This window comes from Apteryx rowi, unplaced genomic scaffold, assembly GCF_003343035.1.
Source record: "Apteryx rowi isolate R43461 unplaced genomic scaffold, aptRow1 scaffold_6, whole genome shotgun sequence".
Taxonomy (NCBI): domain Eukaryota; kingdom Metazoa; phylum Chordata; class Aves; order Apterygiformes; family Apterygidae; genus Apteryx; species Apteryx rowi.
Window position 1 is genome coordinate 1,597,964 of NW_020450871.1, and position 20,790 is coordinate 1,618,753.

The 20,790-nt window shown below is 62.0% G+C and overlaps 2 protein-coding genes across 2 annotated transcripts in view; one reads left to right on the top strand and one right to left on the bottom strand.

The window, feature by feature from the left end:
* The first annotated feature begins 7,620 nt into the window (after window positions 1-7,620).
* Window positions 7,621-20,790, top strand: part of COPS3 (COP9 signalosome subunit 3) — a 26,451-nt gene continuing 13,281 nt past the window's right edge. The window contains exons 1-2 of the mRNA XM_026083014.1: window positions 7,621-7,627; window positions 16,805-16,810. The gene's annotated coding sequence lies outside the window, so the exon portion shown is untranslated. The remainder of the gene's footprint in view (window positions 7,628-16,804; window positions 16,811-20,790) is intronic.
* Window positions 10,310-18,208, bottom strand: NT5M (5',3'-nucleotidase, mitochondrial). The gene is made up of 5 exons (XM_026083019.1): window positions 17,951-18,208; window positions 14,586-14,686; window positions 14,054-14,114; window positions 13,558-13,672; window positions 10,310-13,068 (listed from the first exon to the last, which is right to left on the bottom strand). The coding sequence occupies exons 1-5, from the start codon at window positions 18,206-18,208 to the stop codon at window positions 12,911-12,913; spliced, it is 693 nt and encodes a 230-aa protein (XP_025938804.1). The 3' UTR covers window positions 10,310-12,910.

Below are 20,790 nucleotides of genomic sequence, written 5' to 3' on the forward strand. Positions count from 1 at the left end.
GGGCCAGGGGCTGCTTCCAAGAGGCAGCCGGGGCGGGAGGGGTTGCAAATGCGGGATTTCCAGCAGGCTGATAAAACGCAGGCAACAGGAGCCGCGTCTGCGAAGCGGGCGCGACGTTGGCCCTGCAGGACGCAGAGGGCTGCAGACGCGCGCGCGCGGACACGTGCGTGCACGTGTGTGCAAACACATCCGAGTGCCTGTGTGCGGATGTGCACCCAGAGCTAATCTCATCCCAAGGCATCCGTGTGCCGTTCCCTGTTGCTGAGCTCCTGCTCCAGCCTTCTCCCTGTGGGGACCTCCGTTTGAACTGGCTTTACACAGCCACTGGCTGTCACGAAACCTGGAGCGCGGGGTATCTCTGAGATCCCTCTTTTCCTCTCTCTGCCAAATTTAATAACGATTTAAACTGGCCAACAGGGTCACAAACTGGGATTTTGCAGGGGGTGAGCAGACGGAAAGCCTCCTTACTTTTAGAAACCAAGCTGGGAAGGAATTGCTTTCATAGCACGGCTGGTGCAATGAGCTGTGTGTGTTCTCAGACGCACGCTGTGCCGTCATCAGGCCGGCGGTGCCCCTCTTTCGGGGCGCTGCTGCTGCAAGCAGCAAGGTTTGCACCGAAGCCGTCGCGAAGGGCAGGCCTGCTTCGCACCGGCAAGATGCACCGCGCAGGCCGATGCCAACGCCGCCCTCCGAGGCAAACCGGCTGCAGAAGGCGCTGGCGGCGCACAGCACGGAAGAGTTTCCGCCTTTCTGACAGCTGTCGCTGCTCTCCAGGCAGCTGGGGACAGCGTCCTGGTGGGCGAAGGCGAATGCTTGGGGCCAAGCCGCAGAATCTCCCGGAGCCGGGAAGGGGACGCCCATCCCCGTGGGTGCTGGGGCTCAGCGCCCCGCTCCAAAGGGGAAGGTGCTAATTTAGCGCTATTAACTTGTTCTGTCGCCGGCCGTAATTAACGCCTGCGAGAATTTGAATGCTCTGCCTTTCGTGTCAGCTCTCGCTCCCCCTCGGAGCTTTCGGGGCCGGGGTACGTCTTGTTCCCTGCGGCTGCCAAGAGGCGGCTGCCGAAGGGAGGCGAGCGGAGGCACGGTCCCCAGGAGCTGCCCGGCGCCGCTGCTTGATTTGTGCGTGTTGCCTCCTAATTGCAGTTCTCGATGTTCTCGCAAAACAAAAGCCGTAATTAGCCAATGGCTGGGAAACACGTGGAGCCGGGACCGGGCTCGGAGCGGGCAGCTGCCGGGCCGCGGCATCGTGGYGTGTTTCCCCACGGGGCGTCCCCGCGTCGTGGCCCTCGGCGGGGACGTGCGGGACTAAGGATGCTCCAGGAACCCCCGTGGGAAGAGGGTTTGCTAACGGCTCCGCCAGGCCGGGCACCGATCACGTTGCCCGCGTCACCGTTCCTCACCTCCGTGCCGGCCGCCAACGCTTCTCCTCCTTCCTCCCCGTCCTCGCTGCCTTCGCCTGCCACGTCCGCGCTGGCACCGCAGGAGGAAAGCCRCGTGCCGGCGGCAGCTCCCCGCCGCCCACCGCCGCCACCGCACCCAGGCGCACACACACAAGCGCACACACACAAACACACACGCACACGCTTTGCTTTTGCCAGATCCGTGTTTGCCGTCGCTGTATATACAGTGTAATCCGCCCCCGGGGAGCCAGGCTGTGCTTGGCGGGGAAGGACAGAACATCCTTGAGATCCGAAAGGTCAAAACGCATGTCAGCGCGCTGGCGGCGGGAGGCAGCAGGAGCGCGGGAGCTGCCCTGGGGACGCGGGGCGCTCGGCGGGACGGCCTCGGCACACCGGATGCTACGATCCCCGCGCGGCGGGCTGGGAGAGACGTGGGAACGCACGAGGCCGGGACGAGGGCAGGGACCCTGCTCGGAGCGTCGCGCTTTGCATTTCTTGCCCTGGCGCGTGGGGCTGCAGAGAGCTGGAGGAAGGACCGGCGGGCACCGGCGGCAGAGCCGGGACGGGACCATGGCGCTGTTCCCGCACCACGGTGGCGTTCCCGCGCCGCTCCTGCCTGGTGGAACTATTATTCCCACCCCCTCCCCGGCTCCCTGCCATTCCCATTTTGCCCCCCACACGCAGACCCCAAGCTTCCCCAGGGATGCCGCCGGCCTGATTTTGCAGCCAGGTTGGCCGGGGACATTTCCCCCCCCGCCGGCGCAGGCAGCAGAGGAGAGCCGCTCTCCAAAACAGGTTGTTTTCAAACAAAAACAGCAGTGGCGCCGGGCCGGGCACACGTGCTCCGTTAACCCCCAGGGGGGTCAGCGAGTTCGGCCGTGCCGGGGCCGCAGGCAAACGGTGACCGCTGCCCTCAGCGGCGCGGGGCACCGAAGCGTAAAACCAGCGTGCGGGGAATGCGGGTGCCGGCCGTGCCGCGGGGCCCTTCTCCCCACGTCATGGCCCCAAATCAGCCCGTTTTCACACCAGGAAGGGCCACTACCAGCGGGCAGCAGGGACCCAGTGCCCACCACGTGCCCCGGCACAGATGGTGACACAGGCTTTTTTTTTTCCCCCATTGTGGCAGGAAAGGCATTTTTCCAAAGAAAACCAAGGTTCCTGGGTAATCTCGGCAGCTGGGACTTCCAGCTCACCAGCAGTAGAAGCCAGAGCTGCAAACCCAGGGGCTGCTGTCAGAAACCTTGCATGTCCCCTGGCTTTGGGGCAAAAATCTCACCAAATCCTTGCTGGCGCCCGGCGCCGGCCCCAAGCATCGCTGTGCCGTGACCCCAGCTGCTCCGGGCTCTTGTTTGTGCCTCCGCCGGTGGAAAACACGATCTTTGGTTTTGCTGCCTTAAGGCTGACCTGTCGCGTCCCCGGTGCCGGGTCCCTGCGGGCTGGCGGGGATTCATCCACTGCCCTGATTTACACTGGAGGTGGAGCAGGGCAGAGCTGCCGCAGCCAGCGCTGAAGTCACCTGCCACCGGGACCGTCCCGGCGTGACCTGCCCCCGGCGCATGGGGTAAAGCCGGGCATCCATAGCGGGCAGCCTCCGGCTCTCCCGGGCGAGAGCCCTGCAGTTCCCCAGCCCTGTTTACCAAYCCCTGCGTTTTACCCTCAGCTTTTCCTTCATTTGCGCTGCAAAGCGATGCAGAACAGCCCCGTTCAGCAGCAGGTGACCCCCCCCCCCCAGTGCCGATACCCACAGGGGCCCAGTTCAACCCAGCAAGGGTCGGGGCATCTTCCCGGGATAGCGGCACCCCTCRTTTCCATGCATCCCATCGTGCCCCCTTCCCGCAAGGTCCGGGTGGCTCCACTGCTCACCCGGGCTCAGGGAGACCCGTGGGAGAAACAGCGGAGAGAGAGGAAAAGGCTCCAAGCTGCCGGGCCCGTGCAACCCCCCCGGCTCTGGGAAACACCCCCGGCGAGCCCGCAGTATTGTACTCGAGGGAATTATATCCGACCGCCGCTGCCGATAACGGCCTTGTACAACTCCCGCCTGCGCTCTCATTCACCTGCCTTTCACCCCCCTCTAACAGTTCCTGAGCTCAATGCTTATTCTCAGCCAAGTTGTTTGCAGAGGTAGAAGTCAAAAGGACATTCCTACACGCTTCAGGAGAACTGCTGAAGGAGAGGAGACACGTTCCCACCGAGAAAGCCACTAGAGCATGAGCCCAGCCCTCTACTAGACACCAGAGAGTTCACAGAGCAGGCGAACAGCGCAGCAAAACTTCATGGGAGACCTGGTTTCCTTGGGTTTGCTGCTCATGGCATTACTCAGTTTGTTTTGTTCTGGCTTTAAGATACTGTTTGAGACCAAAAAAAAAATTGCTTTATAAGTACTGAATTAAGAGGATGATGCAAAACGCGCAGGGCGCTGCAGAGAGCGCGGGTGGCCTGCAGTCAGCGTCGGGCGCGGGCCGGGCCTCTCCGGAGAACACGGGGTTCCTGCGAGCAGCCGGCTCGTATGACTCAATATGTAACCGCCAGTTACACACTAGATTTAATCTTGGGTCRAAAGTCATGGATAATTCAAAGCACGCAGAAAACGTTGATCGCACACTTGCTGTTTCTCGTGCTCCTCTCCGCTCGAGCCAAGCGACCTCTGCAGCGCGAGCGCGATCCCACCCGGAGCACCGGCAGCCGGAGCTGCCCGCGGGGCACAAGGGGACGCCCGGCACCGCCAGCATCCCGCGTTCGGACCCTCTCTTCCCTCTTGTGCATTTTGCTTCAGGGAAGAAAAGAGGATGATTCACAGCCTAAACTTTGCCTTCGCAGCACAGCGCCGACGCCGAGCCCAGTTGTTTTGCTGTTCGTCGGGGCAACTGCAGCGGAGGTGACGGGGTCGGCGCGGTGGTTCCCKCTTTGAAGCGGAGCAGAGCCCGGCCATCTGCTTAAATCCTCTTTAATTTAATCTTTGGGCAGCGGTAGGAAAGCCCTGAGCCCCTTGCAGCACCGCGAAGCCACCCGAGAGCCCCGAGCCCCCCGGGGACGGGGACGGGGACGGGGCTGCGCGGGGACGGCGGCGTTTGGGCAGCCACGCTGGCGGCACAGGGCAGGACACGTGCTCGGGCTCCTTCCCCCCGGCCGCTCCCTGCGGGCCACGTGGCAGCTCGGGTGACAGCCGGGGACACGGCGTTCCCTGAGCGAAAACACGAGGAGCTGCCAAGAACGCGCCTAAGAAAGGAGGAAATCCAGCCGCCGGCAAAGGCGCAGCCRTCGCCGCCGGCCCGCGGTGGGAACGCCTCCGGAAGCAGCGCGCCGCGCGGAGCAACCCCGCGGAGCGGGCGCTGTTGCCCCCCAGCCCTCGCCGAGAGCTGCGCGCCCAGAAACCGCGTGCGACGGGGCGCATCGGCTCCGCGAGAGCCRGCCCTGGGCTTTCCCCAGTCCGGGGCGCGGGACGCGGCGCCTCCTCCTTGCTGACGCCCCGGATCGGGGAAAGCCAGAACGGCTTCATTTCGGGTATCCGGTGCTTTCAGGATACCCGCAAGCGGCGCTGGGCAAGGGGCGGCCCCGTCGTCCGCAGCGGTGACGCTCTCCGCGGGCAACTTGCCGGCGGGAAAAGGAGCGAAAGGAAAACAGGYGGGATGGGCAAGGGCAGCCCTGCCGCAAGGAGATGCCCTCCCATCGGAGCAGCAGCGGGAAAACACGTTTGTCCGCTCTTGAGCCAGGGGTGAAAGCTGCAGTCCTTCCCCAAACACTGTGTTTTAATTTCCCACTGAGTACGGGCTCATCACACCTAGAAATGGGAAAGCCTGCTCAGCTCCGACATCGGCTAGCTTTCTCATGCTGATTTATTTGGAGTGGGGTTCTTTTTTTCCCAACGCCTAGATTTAAAAGTCCGTAGTGATGGAATTTTTCCTCCTCTCTGGGCAGACGGGACCTCTGCCAAAAGCAGAGCGCGGAGGACAGGCTCAAACGGGGCTTACAATTAATCTTTTTCCCTTCTCCAGACAAAAGAGCTCCCAAAGCGTTCAGCCCCTGCCTGAGCCCAGCACCTGGTATCCTGCTTCAACCCCTCGCTGGGCTGAGATGGATTTGCAGCTGCATTGCGTTAATGCAGGTGCTTAAATGCTTTGCTGAAGCAGGGTCTCCTCCCTTCTCCCTGGGAGCTGCCTTGGCACCTTCCTGGTGGGACTGTGGGATGTGCCTGGGCTCTGAGTCTTCCCCTCCGCGTGGGGCTGTGGGTCTTTGCTGGCATCGGGCTCCCACGCCAGCGGTGGTTGATGCACAAGAAGCCACCGTGGCGGTAGGTGCAAAGCCCTGCGTGCCGTGGGGGACGTGCTTTGGGTTTGTGCTGGAGCCTGGAGGAGCCTCTTGGTTATTTCCTTTCCTCCCTCCTTCCTTCTTTAGCCAAGAAAGGCCACGTGACACTTTCAGAGCTTGCTGACAACATCTCAGGGCCTTTCCAAGCTACCATCCTGGCCACGCTTTGGGCCTGGGATCATACAAACAAGACGGTCTGGGTGCTGCTGGCTTCAGCAAGATCCTCTAAGCTCATGCTTGGGACTACACTGCACGGCTCAGGCTCTTGCAAGACCGGCTCCATGCTCAGTTTTGCATTGCACACTGCTTCCTCGGGCAGCTCCCGCATCCTGGCTCTGCACCCGGTTGCCTTGTTAAGGGTCTGATTTTAATTTCTCGCAGCCAGGAGTTGGGCCGGAGCAATTACGTAATAACGAGCTATTCATTCCGAGGGAGCGCACGGATCTAGGTTAATTGGTATGACAATTGAATCCAGTCCTTTCTGGCTTTGCCCAGTCTTCCTCATTTTTGCTCTTCTTCTGCACGATATCTGCAGAGCTCTCAGCCTTGTTAATTAATAAGGTAACTTCACCCCGTGGGCTGTTTTGTTCTCCCCCTTCCTCCTCCAAATGCGAGAAGAGAAAAAGAAGCAAGAATTAGCTAGCTGGTGATGAAGCAGCAACCTCCAAGCAGGACTGATCTGGTCCAGCCCGACGGGGGCAGGCTGCGGCGAGCCGCTGCTGTTCTCCAGGGTTTGGGGGAAACAGTGCTGCGTGTCTGGAGCAGGTGTTGCACTGTGGAGCCAGAAACGCTCCCCGGGCACGGTCACGACAGACGCGCCGCGAAGCTGGGCAGTGCCAAAACAGCCGAGTCCATAGGGGCTACCAGGGTCACTGCGGTGTCTGCAAAGCCGCAGCGCTGCGGGGAGGTTTGCAGAAGTGTTTGTGGCTTCCTCGGAGCGTGCACCCCCAAATATTTTGAGTGCTTGGGGGAACTTTCTAACCGTCCAGCACTGCTGCGAAAGCAACGTGCAGGTGAGTCTAACAAGCTGGAGATGCCGAACTCTGAGCCCCAGCAGCTGGAGCGACTCTTTCCCCTCATTTGTGGACTCTTTGTGGGCTCTGTTCACGCACATCCAAAAGCAACACAGGCCTTTAGCCCCCGTTTGGTTCCACGAGGCACGTCCAGGTTTGGGACATGCTCCCGATGCTGCTGGGCTGGGCATCTCCACCAGGCACGAGACTACATCCCTCCTAGCTYGGCTGCCTCGCAGCTGCTCCCCTCTCCCTGCAGCTCATCCTGCAAATCTAGTTAAAGGTGCGATAACATATTTTGTGTCTGTATTTCCCAGGGCTGGACTGGATTTGCATGTTCAGGGCATCGCTGATGCACTCGAGGCACTTCAATTTGTGGATTGCTTCATTTTTCTCTACCACTTTGATGGAAGCTACTGGCAAGCAGGAGCCAAACAAACAAGCCAGTAGTTTCCCCTGTGGTTACCTTGGGGCAGGGGGAGAGAGGATTTTCTTGTTGCCCCTTTCCATAGCCAAACTGAGCAGGCTTCCCCTGCGAAAGCAGCCGTGCCCCCGCTGTCCTCGCTTCCATCCTCGCAGGGCCGGTGAAGGAGCGATGCGGAGCCCCAGCGCGGCGTTGCGCAAGCTGACCCAGTTCTCCAGCCGGCTCGCCGTGCTGGTGGTGCAGACAGCAAGCGCCGCCCTCGGCAAATCGCCACTTTCCCTTTCCGCATCGACCCGCACGGCGAAGGCGGCTGAGCTAAGGCCTCTTTTCCTGACATAATTGAGAGGCGCCTGGAAAGGGCTAGATCCAATCCCGGCAGCAAACAGCGCGTGGTGCACGCTGTGAGCAACCTGGAGATCGATTTATGAGCGAGGAGGTGGTGGAGCAGCTAGGTTTGTATGTAGACATGTTTCCCTGCAGCTCTCCTCCTGGCAGGCTCTCCCTGGAGGCTGCCCGGAGCGGAGGGGTCAGGGGCTGATGCCCGCAGGAGGAGGAAAGCTTGGGGCACCTGCCCAGTGGCGTGTTTCCTTGGAGCCCGATGGAGTTACCCCCTGGCTCGGGGTTTCACCAGCAGCCGTTCGCAGGCGGCTTTGCAGCACCGGGTACGGCGCTGCTCCGGCTCTGCCTCCAGGGGAGACGCTCACCTCGGCATCCTCCACGGACAAAAGCCTGCATCGAGAATGAAACGTTTGACCCGGTGCTTTATAACCGCCCCACGACCCCAGCAGCGATGCTCAGCGGTCAGTCCCCTGGCTGACGTCTCGGCCCCTCCGACGCGCCCTCGGCGGGATGCCGCGGGCAGGGCGGGAGGGTTCAGCCAAGCAAACCAGACGCCGGCGCGCGGCCCCGGCCACCGCTGTTTGCACGAGCGCCGAGAGCGGCAGGCTGGGCCCGGCCGCCTGGCGGGAGCAAAGCCAGCACGCTTTTTCCATTCCTCCGCAGCGCGACCCCGCAGCGGGAAGCGATCAGTCCTTTCCTCTCCTCCGCGCTGCCTCCCGCTTCAAGTATGCGCAGGTCACCGATTTCGCCGCTTGCCCTCTCCCCGTGCCATCGTGCCGGCTGGGGGCTGCCGGCCCCGACGTGCCGCGGAGGCGTCTCTGCTGCAAGGGGAAGGAGGATGCAAGGTTTAGTTTTYCCCTTAAAGGGATAAATTATCCAGCAGCTCTGCCATTTCGCTGGAGTTTTTGTCTCACGAGAGCCCTGTTTCCCCAAAACAAGCTCTACTTTARTGCAGGGGAAGGGGAGCGCTGAGACATGCACCATTCCCAGCGCCTGGGAGCAGGGATTTGTGCAGCGGGAGCAGGGAGCCGCTGAGCAATTTCCATGTGCCTGGTGCTGCATCCAGCACTGATTTATAACCCCTGCTCCAGCCAGCCTAGGGGTGGCCAAATCCTCCCAGAGAGCGATGCAGCACCACGGCGCAGTCGTTTGGGGACGGCGTTTGGGGTGGCCTCCGGGGTGTGTTTGCAAGGAGCCGTGTCTCCAGAGCCGCCCGAGTGCTCTCCCGGCATCTCGGTAACAGCCTTTAAGTTGCTGCTGTTAATCTCCCTTCCCCTGCATCGGACACGGATCCCGCTCCTGCAGCCTGGGGATGGCGAACACAGATTTGGGGACATGGGGGGATTGGGCTGGGGGTGACCCAGGTAGAGCCAAACTTCCCTGCAAGTTTGGGAAGTTGGAGTGAAAAAAGGGCCTGGGGAATGGGAACGGGAGGTTGGGCTTGTGGCTAAATAAAACCCTTTCCATGAGCGTGTTTGTCAACACAGTTGCAAACAAACATCTTGCCCTTGCCAGGATGAGACGAGACGGCGCACGCCGCCGGCTGCCCTCGCTGCCCGAGCCGGGGATTTTCCACCTCTCGCCCCGCTGCACGCCAGGAGCACTCGTGTCTGCCACGGCACGCAGGCAGCGTGGTGCCCGTGGCTCGGCTCGGCTCYGCATCTCTCCTTGCAGCGCTCGGCAGCCGATGGAGACGGGCAGCGGACGGACGGGGCCGCGGGGACGGTTCGCCCCGCTGGGCTGCGGAGCGGGATCCTGCTGCTGCTCCGACGGCCGCGCGCGATCGCACAGTCCCCTCTAGTGGATATTTCTCCTGCATCGACGTTGCCGTCCGAGAAGAGTGTTGCTCAGCGCCCCGGGGCGAAGGGCCCCGCGATCCCACGCGGGAATTCGGCACCGCCACCTCGTGCAGGGGCCGTCGGGGCTCCCAGTGGCATTTCGCCGTGCGCCCGGCCCCTCTGACTCCGCTCCTTCCGCGTGTGTCTGTGACTCATCCCCCCGCAGCCCCGTCCCGCGCCGGGATGTGCCGCTGGCAGAGCTTTCCCGGCCGGGAGAGCGGCTCTTGTGTCAGGGCTGGCCTCGGCCTCGGGCAGCCGGCCGGGCTGGCTGCACCCCGGCGCTTCCCGCCTTTCCCGGGCTCGGCTCCCGCTCGGAGCCATTTGGTGGTGACTTATCCCCGCGCCGCAACCCCGGCTGCTGCCTGCAGAGCCGAGGACCCGAGCCGCTTCCATGCATGTGTGCGGGCATGGGGTGCACATGGCCCCGCTCTCCGAAGGGAGCCGGCGCTCAGCGATGGGATCAGCCGGGCTGGAGCGCGCTGGCTGGCGCTGGACCACGCCAAGGTCGCCACGACCTTCCTCCCTCCCCTCCTCTCCGCCTCCTCCTGCCTTGGAAAGTGCGTGTCAGCGGGAAGATATGTGCTATCCGCAAGCTGGGGGGGTTTCAAGAGAAAAGGCACGCGCGGGAGCGCGGCGAGGAGCAGACGCGGCTCATCAGCGTCGCATCGGCGGCTCCCGCCTCGCTCCGGCTTCCCTCTCYGGCCGGGCTCGAGGTGCCACCTGCCGGGATGCGGCTTCTCCGCTTTGCTGCCTTCCTTGCAGGGAAGCGGCAGCCCCGGCCTCCCCCCGCTGCCGCCGCCGAGCCGCTATTTATCGCACCGAGGTTTTGCAGGGAGCTGGCTGCTAGCTAAAGCCTCCCCCGGCTCCATCGCTGCGGGCCGCGGCGGGGCTTTTCGGCAGAGGGTGCCCAGCCCGGCGGCGAGCCCCCGCGCGGGGGCGAAAGTGCAGGACCCGAACTCCGCTTCTGGGAAGCTGGATGCCAGTAAAACCGAGTATTTATTGCAGTGCTCCTCATCGGCCTCTTTTTCATAGATATGTGTTTAAAAAAAAAAAAAAAAAGCTCTGTGCATCGTAGCTGGCAGCAGGAACGCTTGAGCCGCTCGGTCCTGAGCGCGGCGCGGCGCGGCGTGGTGCGGTGGCTGCCGCCCGGCGGTTTTGTGCGTCTAGCCGGAGCCTCGAGCGCGAGAAACTCCAGCTCTGCTTCAAGTGATCGCGCTCCCCGCCACATTCCCCCCCTGCGGCGGGGAAGGACCCGCGGAACGGCCGGCTCCCTCGCATCCACCCCGCGTTCGTGGCGGTTCTCTTCGCTGGACGTCTCGGCTCGCCGCGCGTAAATCCCGGAGGCCGAGGCTGCGCTTGGCCGGGGATCTGCATCCCGGGCGGCTGCGCGTTGCTCGCCCCGAATAAGCACCCCGAGGCAAACCCGCCACCCGGAGAAGCACATAGTGGTTTAAACACAAATTAAAAAAATAAAAAATAAAAAAAAACCCTTCTGCTATGCAACCCCCCCCCGCCCCAAGCCCTGGGCCAAACCGATGGCGTTTGGAAAGAGCTGGCGCAATGCAGCCTTCCTCGCGTGGCAGCCGGGGCCGGCACAGGCTCGGGAGCACTGTCGGCAGCATTCATCCGCGTCCCGGGCACGGGGCCGCTGCCGGGACAGGGCGCCCGCCGGCCGCGTGCCTTCGAGCTCACGCGTGGCTTTTGCTGCTGGAGGGTCCGTAAGAGGGAGAGGAGGAAGGCAAAGGCGCGAGCAAGCGGAGCAGCTGATCCCGGCCGGGCCCCGGTACCGTCCCCCAGCTATGTGCATATAGATGGGGCTATCTGGCGCCTGCATCCCAGCCAGGAATTTTATCATGGAAACGTGGGGCTGAGAGGGCAGGGAACGGCGGAGGGCTTGCGGGCGGGCAGGGCTGCCCCATCGCCCCGGGCAGGAGGCAGGAGCCGGGGCTTCGCCTTGTGGATCCCAGCACAGCTGTGCCGGGGCCGTGCAATCCCACTCCGTCCCAGCTCCACCGGCAGGGCAGGAACACTCGGTTTTCCCCGGCAGTGGAAGAGGCTGCGCAAAAAGCACCGGTGCTGGAGCGGACTCTTGCTCCCAACGCTCCCTCCTCGGTGCCCGGCTCCAGCTTCCCAGCGGCGCTGGCCCGAGCCAGGCGGGAGGGGATGCCGGCGGGTGGCGAGGGACCCCGCGCAGCGTCTGCAGCTCCGCCGAAGTCGCCCCCCGGCAAGCAGCAGCCCCCACGTCCGACCGAGGCGGTTACAAGCCTCCAGCCTGCCGCCCGGCTCACCCTCGAGTCTGCTCATCCCTTGCAGCCTAAGTCCCGACCTGATGCTAAATGAGCATTTCGGGGGCTGGGATTTTTTTTCCCTGATCCCTTCTTGCTCCTGCCAGCTCCCAAGCGCTCGGTGCTTGTGCCCAGCCTCAACGCCAGCTCCATCAAAATGTGCAAACATCCGTAAGAGCCAGTCACCTCCCTCACACCTGGGAACGGGGCTCGAATGCCAGCACCAGCCCAGCTGCCGGCAGACAAGCAGCAGAGGAGCCTGCCGCAGCGTCCATCCGCTCCTCCTCCCCATCCGGGGTCGCTCCGTGCGGGAAGGAGGGTGCCAGGCAGGCGCACGCCAGGCGTTTTCCTGGCAGAGCCGGGGCACTYGGCTCACCCAGCCAGAGCGTGCAAACATCCAAGGCTTTGAAATCCAAGGAGCTACCACCCGGTTTTCCAGGTGAAGCGAGATCGCCGCCTCGCAAGCGCGGCTGCAAGGAGAAAAGCCCTCAGGTCCTGCAGAAAGCGCCCGGCTCCCGCAGAGCCCCGAGCCCAGGGCGAGCGGCCGGGCAGYGGGCAGGCGGCGGGGAGAGGGCCACGGCGCTCAGAGCTCCCTCCCCACGGCCAGAGCCAAGGGAGGAAGATTATTATCCCGGCATCCCGCTGCAGAGACGGTTTTTTGCAGCCTGGTCAGGAAAGCACTTAGTTGCRACGAGAGGCACCGCTGAGCCCTGGGCATCGTCTGCCGGCTCCCTGTGCCTGTCTGCTGCCGTAGCCCGGCCACCCCGTCCTGTCCCGTTCCGTCCTGTCCCGTTCCATCCCATCCCCTCGCCTCAGCGGGAAGCTGGCTGGAGGGAACGGACCCCAAGGCGGCCCCTGGTATTAAGGGGAAGCACCGAGCCGACCTCGCGCTATCCCCAGCTGAAGTGCGGAAAGGAGGGATCCAGCCCCGCAGACAGGAGGGATCCAGCACCGCAGAAAGGAGGGATCCAGCACCGCAGACAGGAGGGATCCAGCACCGCTCCGTGCCACGCGGCAGGCCCGGAGCAAGGCAGCGACGCGTTGAGAGTGAGCTCGTCCGTCAGAAACACGGGGCTGGCCCCCACGCCGGGCACAAAGATGCCCCCGAGCCCGCGGGAAATGCCCCACGGCCGGGATGTCCCGTGGCACAGAGGCCTCGGCGTTGCTCCTGCAACAGCCGGGGCTTTCGGGGGTGCTTGGGGGGCTCCCCGGCGCCCGGGCAGCCGCAGAGCATCAGCCCCCTCCTCTTCCTCTCCCCAGCAGGCACGGCATCCGTCGGGGCGCCGCGGGGCCGGGGGGCCGGGGCTCACGCGGCGCGGTGCGGCGGCAGCCGTTTGCTGTCCAGGATGGCTTTCCAGTCGTCCGTCCAGGAGTGCAGCCGGCGGCTGGGCGGCTTCAGCTGCAGGTGCTTGTTGTGGCAGGCGGTGAAGAGGACGTGCTCCCAGCTGGGGTTCAGCTCGGCTCCTGCGGGGCAAGGAGAGCAGAGCGGCTGCGGAAGGGGCTGCCGGCGGGCCCTGCCCCGCAGTCCGTCTCGCGGGGGCCCGGCATCTTCCGAGACGCGGCCCTGGCTCAACCCTGCCGGGCCCCGCGGACGAGCAACTCCCGAGTGGCTCCTCCGCCCGACGCGGTGGCCATCCGTGCGTGCCCGCGGCAGGGAAACCCCCCGGCACGGTGCAGCCCACACCGCCCACACCAGCGCCCACCCTCCCTGCCAACCGCGTTCTCCCAGAGCCCGATTTCCTCGCTCTGCCCCCTTCTCGGAGCACGTCTGCGCCGACGCAGCCGGGGCGTTGGGAAACGCGGCCCCTCGCCTGCGCTGCCGCTCAGCGCTGCCAGCGCAGGCGGGTTGCACCCGATGGCACCACGTCCTTGGGACGCGTCCACCCCCACCGGGGAGGTGAGAGCCCCTCGGGGCGGCGCACGGCCCCTGCTGCTACGCCGCGCCGCCCTCACCGGTTATATCGGGCCTGTCGTCGATGAGCAGGTCAGCGGAGACCACCGTCTTGTCCCGCGTCAGCACGATCTGCTCGAGAAACTCGGGCCCGAAGTGCTTCTCCACCCAGGCGTACTGCAAGGCAACGGCGGAGCAGGGGCTGAGGACGGGCGGGAGGGGGCAGCCGGCGCCCGGCTCCACGCACGAGAGCACGTTTCGCTCAATAAGTTTATCGGTGGGAAGGATTCGGGCGCCCTTTGAGCGCCAGGTCCTTTAAATCCGAGCGGCGCCCGGCGGCAGGACGAAACCCGAGGAGCCGGCGGCCGAGCGCGTGCCACCTGCGCTTGCGCAGCGGGCGCCTCCCCGCTCATCGCCTCCCCGCGGGGGTGGCTGCCCCAGGCGGGTGAACAAAATCCCTCTAGCCTTGAGCGCTTCGGGGCTCTTCGGGGCTCTTTGGGGCTATTCAGGCTACTCGTTCCCCCCCCGCCTCCTCGCCACGCACGGCTCACGGCTCACCTTCTCGTAAGGGCAGTAGCGGTACTTCTTGATCGGGCTTGTGCAGATGAACACGTCGGTGCTGCCGCGATGAGAGAGAGCGGGTGAGGATGTCGCTCGGTGGCCCGAGACACCCATGCACCCTGCTCCCAACTTTAGCTGCACCCCGGCTGCTTCTGCGAGACCCCGCTGGGTGCCCGAGCGGACCAGAAGACACCTCCCACCCAGGGGCGAGTCAAGCGGGGGCGATTTGAGACGTTAATCCCCCACCTCGCAGAGTCAGGACAGGCACCCGCACGCAGAGCACGGGCACCTTGCCCCTCGGCCGCCCTCGCTGGGAGCAGAGCTGCGGGCGAGGAGGTGCAGGAGGCCGAGTCCTTGGGGGCTGCTCCGTGAGCGCGGCCCCGCCGCTTCCCACCCGCGCCCAGCACGCTCGTGGGCAGTTTTAATGCTGACGTTGTACCTAATGCTTCTGCTGGGAGGAGGATTAGCCTGCAAAGCCCCGGCTGCTCCCTCTTCCGCCCCGGCTGCAACGCGGACGGCTCCTACTCACTCTGCCAGGTTAGCCATCTGCTTCACAGCTTCCACGGCCCCGGGCAGCGGGTCCAGCTCGATGAAGAAGTTCTTTGATTCCCAGATGCTGATGGCTTTCTCCTGGGAGAGGAAAGAGAGCTGTTACTTGCTTCTTGCTGCTCTTTCTCCTGCATGTGCATCTTTCCACCCTTTGCTAGGAGGGAAGGTCATGACAGCGGTAAAGGTGGGGGTCCGGCCGGGGAGTGCTGGCTCTGTTCCCCTCCTGCTAGCCCACCTTGCCTCTGTGGTCTCCTACACTCCCCACCTGCCTATCTGCATCCATCCAGTACAGTTTGGCTTGGAGAACATCTGGAGCAGGCTTGGTTTTGTCCGTGCAGCCCCAGGCACATGGGGAGCAGCACGTTCCTTCAATACGAAACCCAGAGACTGTCTGGAACCAAACCAAACCCCAGGGAAGTCTGCGCCGGGAGCAGCAGTTTGACATGGATCCAGCCGACCTGGCCTGGTACCTCTGCTGTAATGTGACGCTATTCAGCTCAAGATGCTGCCTGGCCTATTTGTCTCAATCATAGTTAAAATAGCATCCAGGAGATGCTATCCTGTAGGAGAAAATGTATCACAGGATGAAATACATGTCAGGAAGACCGTGGCTACTCTTCCTCAGGGATGCTTGGGCAAGGTCCACCAGGCAAACGGGCCATCTCCGGGCACGGGTTTGAAACGCGTAACATCCAGAGCTGCGGCCGAGGCTGACACCATCACGGTGCAAAGGGAAAGCAGAGCAAAGCAGGCGCAGAGAGAGCACGCGGAGCAAAACCTTGGGACGAGGGAAGTCAGAGTCCGGGGGCTGCTGGTGCCGGGTACGGTTCAGACCTAAGGACCACAGCGTGCAGAGCCCCTGTGCTTCCTTGCACCCCCTCAGACAGAAAATGACCTGTCGATCGCTAAGAAAAGGCTGGGTCACGGTGCTGCAACCCAGCGGAGCGGCTGCAGATGCTTTGCTTTCCCTCCTTTGAAGGGAGCCCTGCCCCGAAGGATTGATCTTGCTTTTGAGCACCTCTGCTTCTTTATTTGCGGCAGGGGAAAAGGGGCAAAAGGAACTTCAAACCCCTCCCGGGCTCCTTGTCTTGCAAGGGTATGGTGGGGATGGCAGAGCCTCAGGGTAGGAAAGAACAACCTCAGGGATGCTTTTATGCTGGGTTTTACGAGCTCGCAGCAACAACACGCCAACCGGACTTGCAGCTCCATCCTGCCCGGTGAGCGGGAATCTCGTCTATCCCATGTTTTGTTTTTACTGCATCTGCACCGAGGAAAGAGCCGACAACCATAAGCGATTGTGGCTTTGCTGCGAACTCAAGGGCAGCAGCGCCCCAGAGCAAACACAAGGGTCATTTGGGGAGTCATGCTGTGCTTTATTCCGCTGGCTACCCGTGCCAAGCCACGTTCACGAATCCGGGCACGGTCCAGGCCCAATTTGCCTGCTCTTGCCCGCTTGCATGAGCATGAACACACCAACCCATTGCATATTTGGGTACACACATGCTGAAAACGAAACATGCTGATTCACGGCGACGGAGCCTGCAGAAACGTCTCCTGTTAGCATGAAAAGAACAGCTACCCTAGCAGATTGCCAAGGTGCCAGGCGGACACTTAAACTCCGGTTGCACCACCTGAAATTGTTGTGCAATGATTTTTGTTTTTGTTTGAGATGTCAAATGCAGTTGCACAACAGACAGAGAGAAACGTGGCCTGATTCAGCAAAGCACTTCAAACTCTGCTGAAGCGTTTTCCTTTAGCAATGACCTCGGTAGCTATTCTGCTTCCGTTCATGCTAAAAAGCATTTTGCACCCAGGCTCAATGGGGGAAGAACTAAACCCACCTTGAGCAAACAGACCTGCTGAACTCCCAGAGTCCCGTCAGAAGAACTCCCTGCGGTATCAGCTAGTGCTTTGACCGGCAGATGGAAAAATCCCGCAGGCTGGAAATGCCACCATGTGCCAGGCAGGACAGGCCCCACGGCTAAGAAGACTTTTGTGATCTTCAACCTCAATTTTCTTTTTCTTATTTCTCCCCGTGAACAATCCCCCTGCCCTTCTGGGGCAGCCCATCCTTCGGGGCTCTGCATGCCCCGCGTCCCCCTCCCAGAGCTGGATCCTTCAGCGTTTTAGTCTCCTTTGCTGCTCTTTCCTGATTTCCTCCAGCAGGTCCAAGGCACTCTGACGAGGGGAGACTCTAACGGCCCATGTGCTCTTAGCCGCAGAGGGGCTCCTGCTCTCTGCATCCCTGGTCTGAAAGCCTGGTTGAAATCCGGGCTGCCTTGAGGTCCGTGAGTTTTGCCACAGTTTCAACCCAAAGGTTTGGGGGTTTTACATCATGGTGGCAGGCACAAGATGAGCGCACCTCATTTAATACAGCCAAAGTAGTTAAAATCCTCCCCCAAAAGTGTTATCATGCATTACCCCTGCCAAACTTTTCGCATCCGCCTCACTGCGTGAATGACGGCTTCCACCTCCTTCATCAATCCCAGCTACAGAGGACACATTATTCCTTCAGCTCTTCAAGTCGTTTGGGACTTGCTAGTGGGAAAGCACTGGGCCGTACGCGCACTCCCTTCCCGGGAGCCCCTGCACCACTAAAGACAAGAGCACTTTTATTTGCCGTAACACCTTTCAGCTCGTGCAACTACAATCCGCAGACAAGACCACAGCGAGTGGAGACGGCAACGGAGTTTCTGCAGCACCGAAGCCTTTGTTGGATGATTAAGTACGATATAAAAAGAGCTCCTGCTTTTAGGCTTTAATTACTAAAATGAATCACAGTAACTTTCAGGCCTGGGAGGGCTTGGGGTTGTTTTATTTTTAAGCAAGCCCTCACGTGAAGCATCAGTTGCATGCTGTGCGCTCAACTTCTCTGCTGCGCCCCATCCCTCACATTGCTGTTGAGGAACTAAAAAACCCATCTAGGAATGAAGGCAGCGGCTATTTGGCAGCTCTATTTATCCAGTATCAATCTAAAAAGCATGGCCAAACCAGAGCTAGAAAAATCGGAATACACAGTTTGGGGATATTTTAAGAGATCGGTTCTTCTGACAAGCTATTCTTTCCCTGCACCTATACCCACCCATGCAGCCACCTACGTGGAGCAGGGAAAGGGGACAGATGTGCGTTAGAAACGCCCAGTTTCTGGAAAAAGGGGGGGACCGCTGCCGGGAACGGACCTCTACCCGAGCGGTGGTGGGAGCTGCAGCCAGTTCCCGCAGCCCTCCCCAGCGCGGCACCCGTGGGCCAGGGGCGAGGGGGTCGCGGCGGGGTGCGAGCGTCACCGAAATCGGGCCTTCGGTAACACGAGCGCCGGCCACGCGCCGGCGGCACGCGCAGACTCACGCTCAGCCCAGGTCGCAGGCGCCCGTATTGCTCCGACACCCAGAAGCCCCGCCGGTCCTCCAGGGCAACGTAGGGCTTGTCGGGGTACCTGGCCCTGAACTTCTTGAGGAAGCCTCCCTCGAAGTCGGCCAGCACCCCGTCCATGTCCACCAGGACCCGCAGCGCCCGGCGGGCGCCGGCGCAGGCCCCCCTGCCCAGCCGCGCCAAGGGGCCGCAGCGCCGAGGCCGCAGGTGCAAGAAGCTGCTCAGCAAAATCATGATGGGGGGGGGGGGTTTGGGGCGGGGGGTCAGGGGGATCTCATGGCGGGGGGGCAGGGAGGGGGGCTCCTTTATTTCGAGCAAGCTCCCTGCAAGCAGGCGGACCTGGCAAGCGCGTCCCCTTGCAGCGGCGCCGGGAAGGGGCGGGAGGGGGATGCAAAGGAGAGGCAAGGGGGGTGCGAAGGAAACGCAGCGGGGGTGCAAAGGGGCTGCAGCGGCGCGGCCTCGCCCCCGGCCCCGTCTCCCCCTCCCCGCCCCATCCCGCCGCTCAAGCAAGCGCGAAGCGGGCGGCCGCGGGCCGGTGCCCGGTGCGGTGCACGGCGATGCACGGCGCGGCGCTCGCCCCGACCCGACCCGACCCGGCAGTGCAAAGCCCAGTTCCTCTTCCCGGTGCGTGGCCGAGCCCGGAGCGGCGGCGCCGCCTTAAAGCGGCACAAGCGCCCTGCGGAGCCGCTCCGAGCCGCGCCTCCGAGCCCGCCCTTCCCCGCGGCGCCGGTGCCCGCTGCCGGCGCTGGCACCCACCGGGCTGCGCAGCTCGTCCCCGGGCCAGGGGCCGCGGGGGGTCCCCTTCCCACGCGTGCCCTGGGGTGCCCCCCTTCCCCCCCCCCGGCACCGCGGGGGCCGTGCGAATGGGAGATATCCACTCCGGGTGCTCGGTCCTCAAGGGAGGCGGCGTAGCGAGAGGGGACGCGACCCAGAGCTTGATGTTCTCGGCCGAAACGCTTCGCTGCCGCAGTGTCCTGACCTCTCACTCGTGGGGTGAGACCCTTTCYTTCAGGGTGTCCGTGGTGCCGTTCATCTCCCCTTGGCTGCTTCTTGCTACAGACCCTCTCCCCCATCCCTCACTGACACCGCCACCCTGTCCCCTCTGCCCCTGTGGCGGTCCATACTTGTTTTGGAGCTGRTGTGCTAGGATGTGTTTTGGGGCACGGTCCTCATGTGTAACCCACATGGCGATTTTTGTAACTAAACCTTAACATACAGTACACCTCTTTCTACCAATGCGCAGGGAAGAGTTATACTTTGCCCAGAATCTCATTAGATGTGGCACAGCTCTGTCTAGAYGGGTGATATAAACATTTAACAGCAGATACCTGGACCCAGAAGAATGCTTACGATACCGATGATAATGTGTGGTGCTACAAAAGTTAACATGCCACAAGCAGGCCATGCAGAGAGGAACTCAAGGTGTTAGATTTAAGTGCTGACAGACATAGAAACTACCTGCCGTAAAGGTTTGTATATTCTAACACAGCACCAAAGATCAATGTGGTCAAAAAACACTTAGGGGACTAAAGCTGATAAAAAGGGAGAAGGCCTCACACTGGGATTAACAAGATTAGGTAAATGCTGAGCTGGGAAAGAAGAGATACTGGTCAAGAGTAATAACAGGACTTTCCAATTCCAGAATATTTCATCTCAATTCCAGAATATTTTTCAGGGGAATACGTTATCCTTGTTTCATATATAGGGTGAATGAGCTGCAGAGATCAAGTGATTTGGTGAAGGTCATAGAATGAATAAAGAAAGGAACAGAATTCCTGACAACCAGGTTGTGCATAATGTTAAAGAGAGYTTATGAGGGAAAATCTGATGTTTCAAGTCTGTATTCTGCTCTCGCTCACATCAGATGCATCTTGCTCACAGCAAAGATTGGGATTTTAGCATACCTGGCATTTCTAAGTAGTGAGAGAATATATACACGTCATTCATGACATAGAAAAAGGTTTCCTTCTTGTTCGTGGCATATTGAAGGACATCCTCCCAGCCCCAGCAAATTCCCTGCCCTCAGCAGCTCAGGACAGCGTACTTTACAAGTTTGGCTCCCGTAGGGATGGAAAATATGCCTGTGTTTATACAAACTGAATGAATGCCACTGCTACTGGGAACCAACTATGCAAATTTTGTTCCCTGATATTAGGCAACGTAATTATACATCATTGGTTGGCAGCCACTGAGTCCAGGTGCGGGTAAAAGATACCACCACTACAAAGCATCAGGTCGCGTTATGAAGTCATTCGCCAGGCGAAGGTGTTAGAAGCCCGTCACTGCAGCGTGAGACAAGGTTTCTGGGYGCGCAGTGCCGAGGCTCCTGCGGCAGCCGGCGGGAGGCAAGGGGCACGCGCCACAGGCCCTGGGGCAACGGTGCGGCCAGCTGCACGCAGGCCTGGCATGAGCGCGCCCGGGCTGGTACATGAGCCGCGCTGCCGTGAAAAGGWCATTTAACTCGCCGTCACCCTCGCTGCCCGCCTCAGCGGAAGGGCCGTTACTGCAGGCCGGTAGTGGAAGGCGGTGGCTGACGTCACATGGACCGGTGCATGACGTCATGCACTGGGGGGGCGTCRCCGCTGCGGCCGCGGGTGCCGGGACGGCCCGGCAGCGCGAGGCGGGAGGCAGCCCCTGACACCGTGACACAGAGGGGGCGGGTGACGCCATCATGGCGTCACCGGCCTCACCTCCCAACCCTGCTGAGTCACGGCTTCCCGCACTAAGATGGCTTCCCGGGCCGCAGGGGAGGAGGGGGGAAGGGGCGGGCACTTCCGGCGGGGAGAGGAAGGCGGCGGTTGCCGCGGCGACCACGG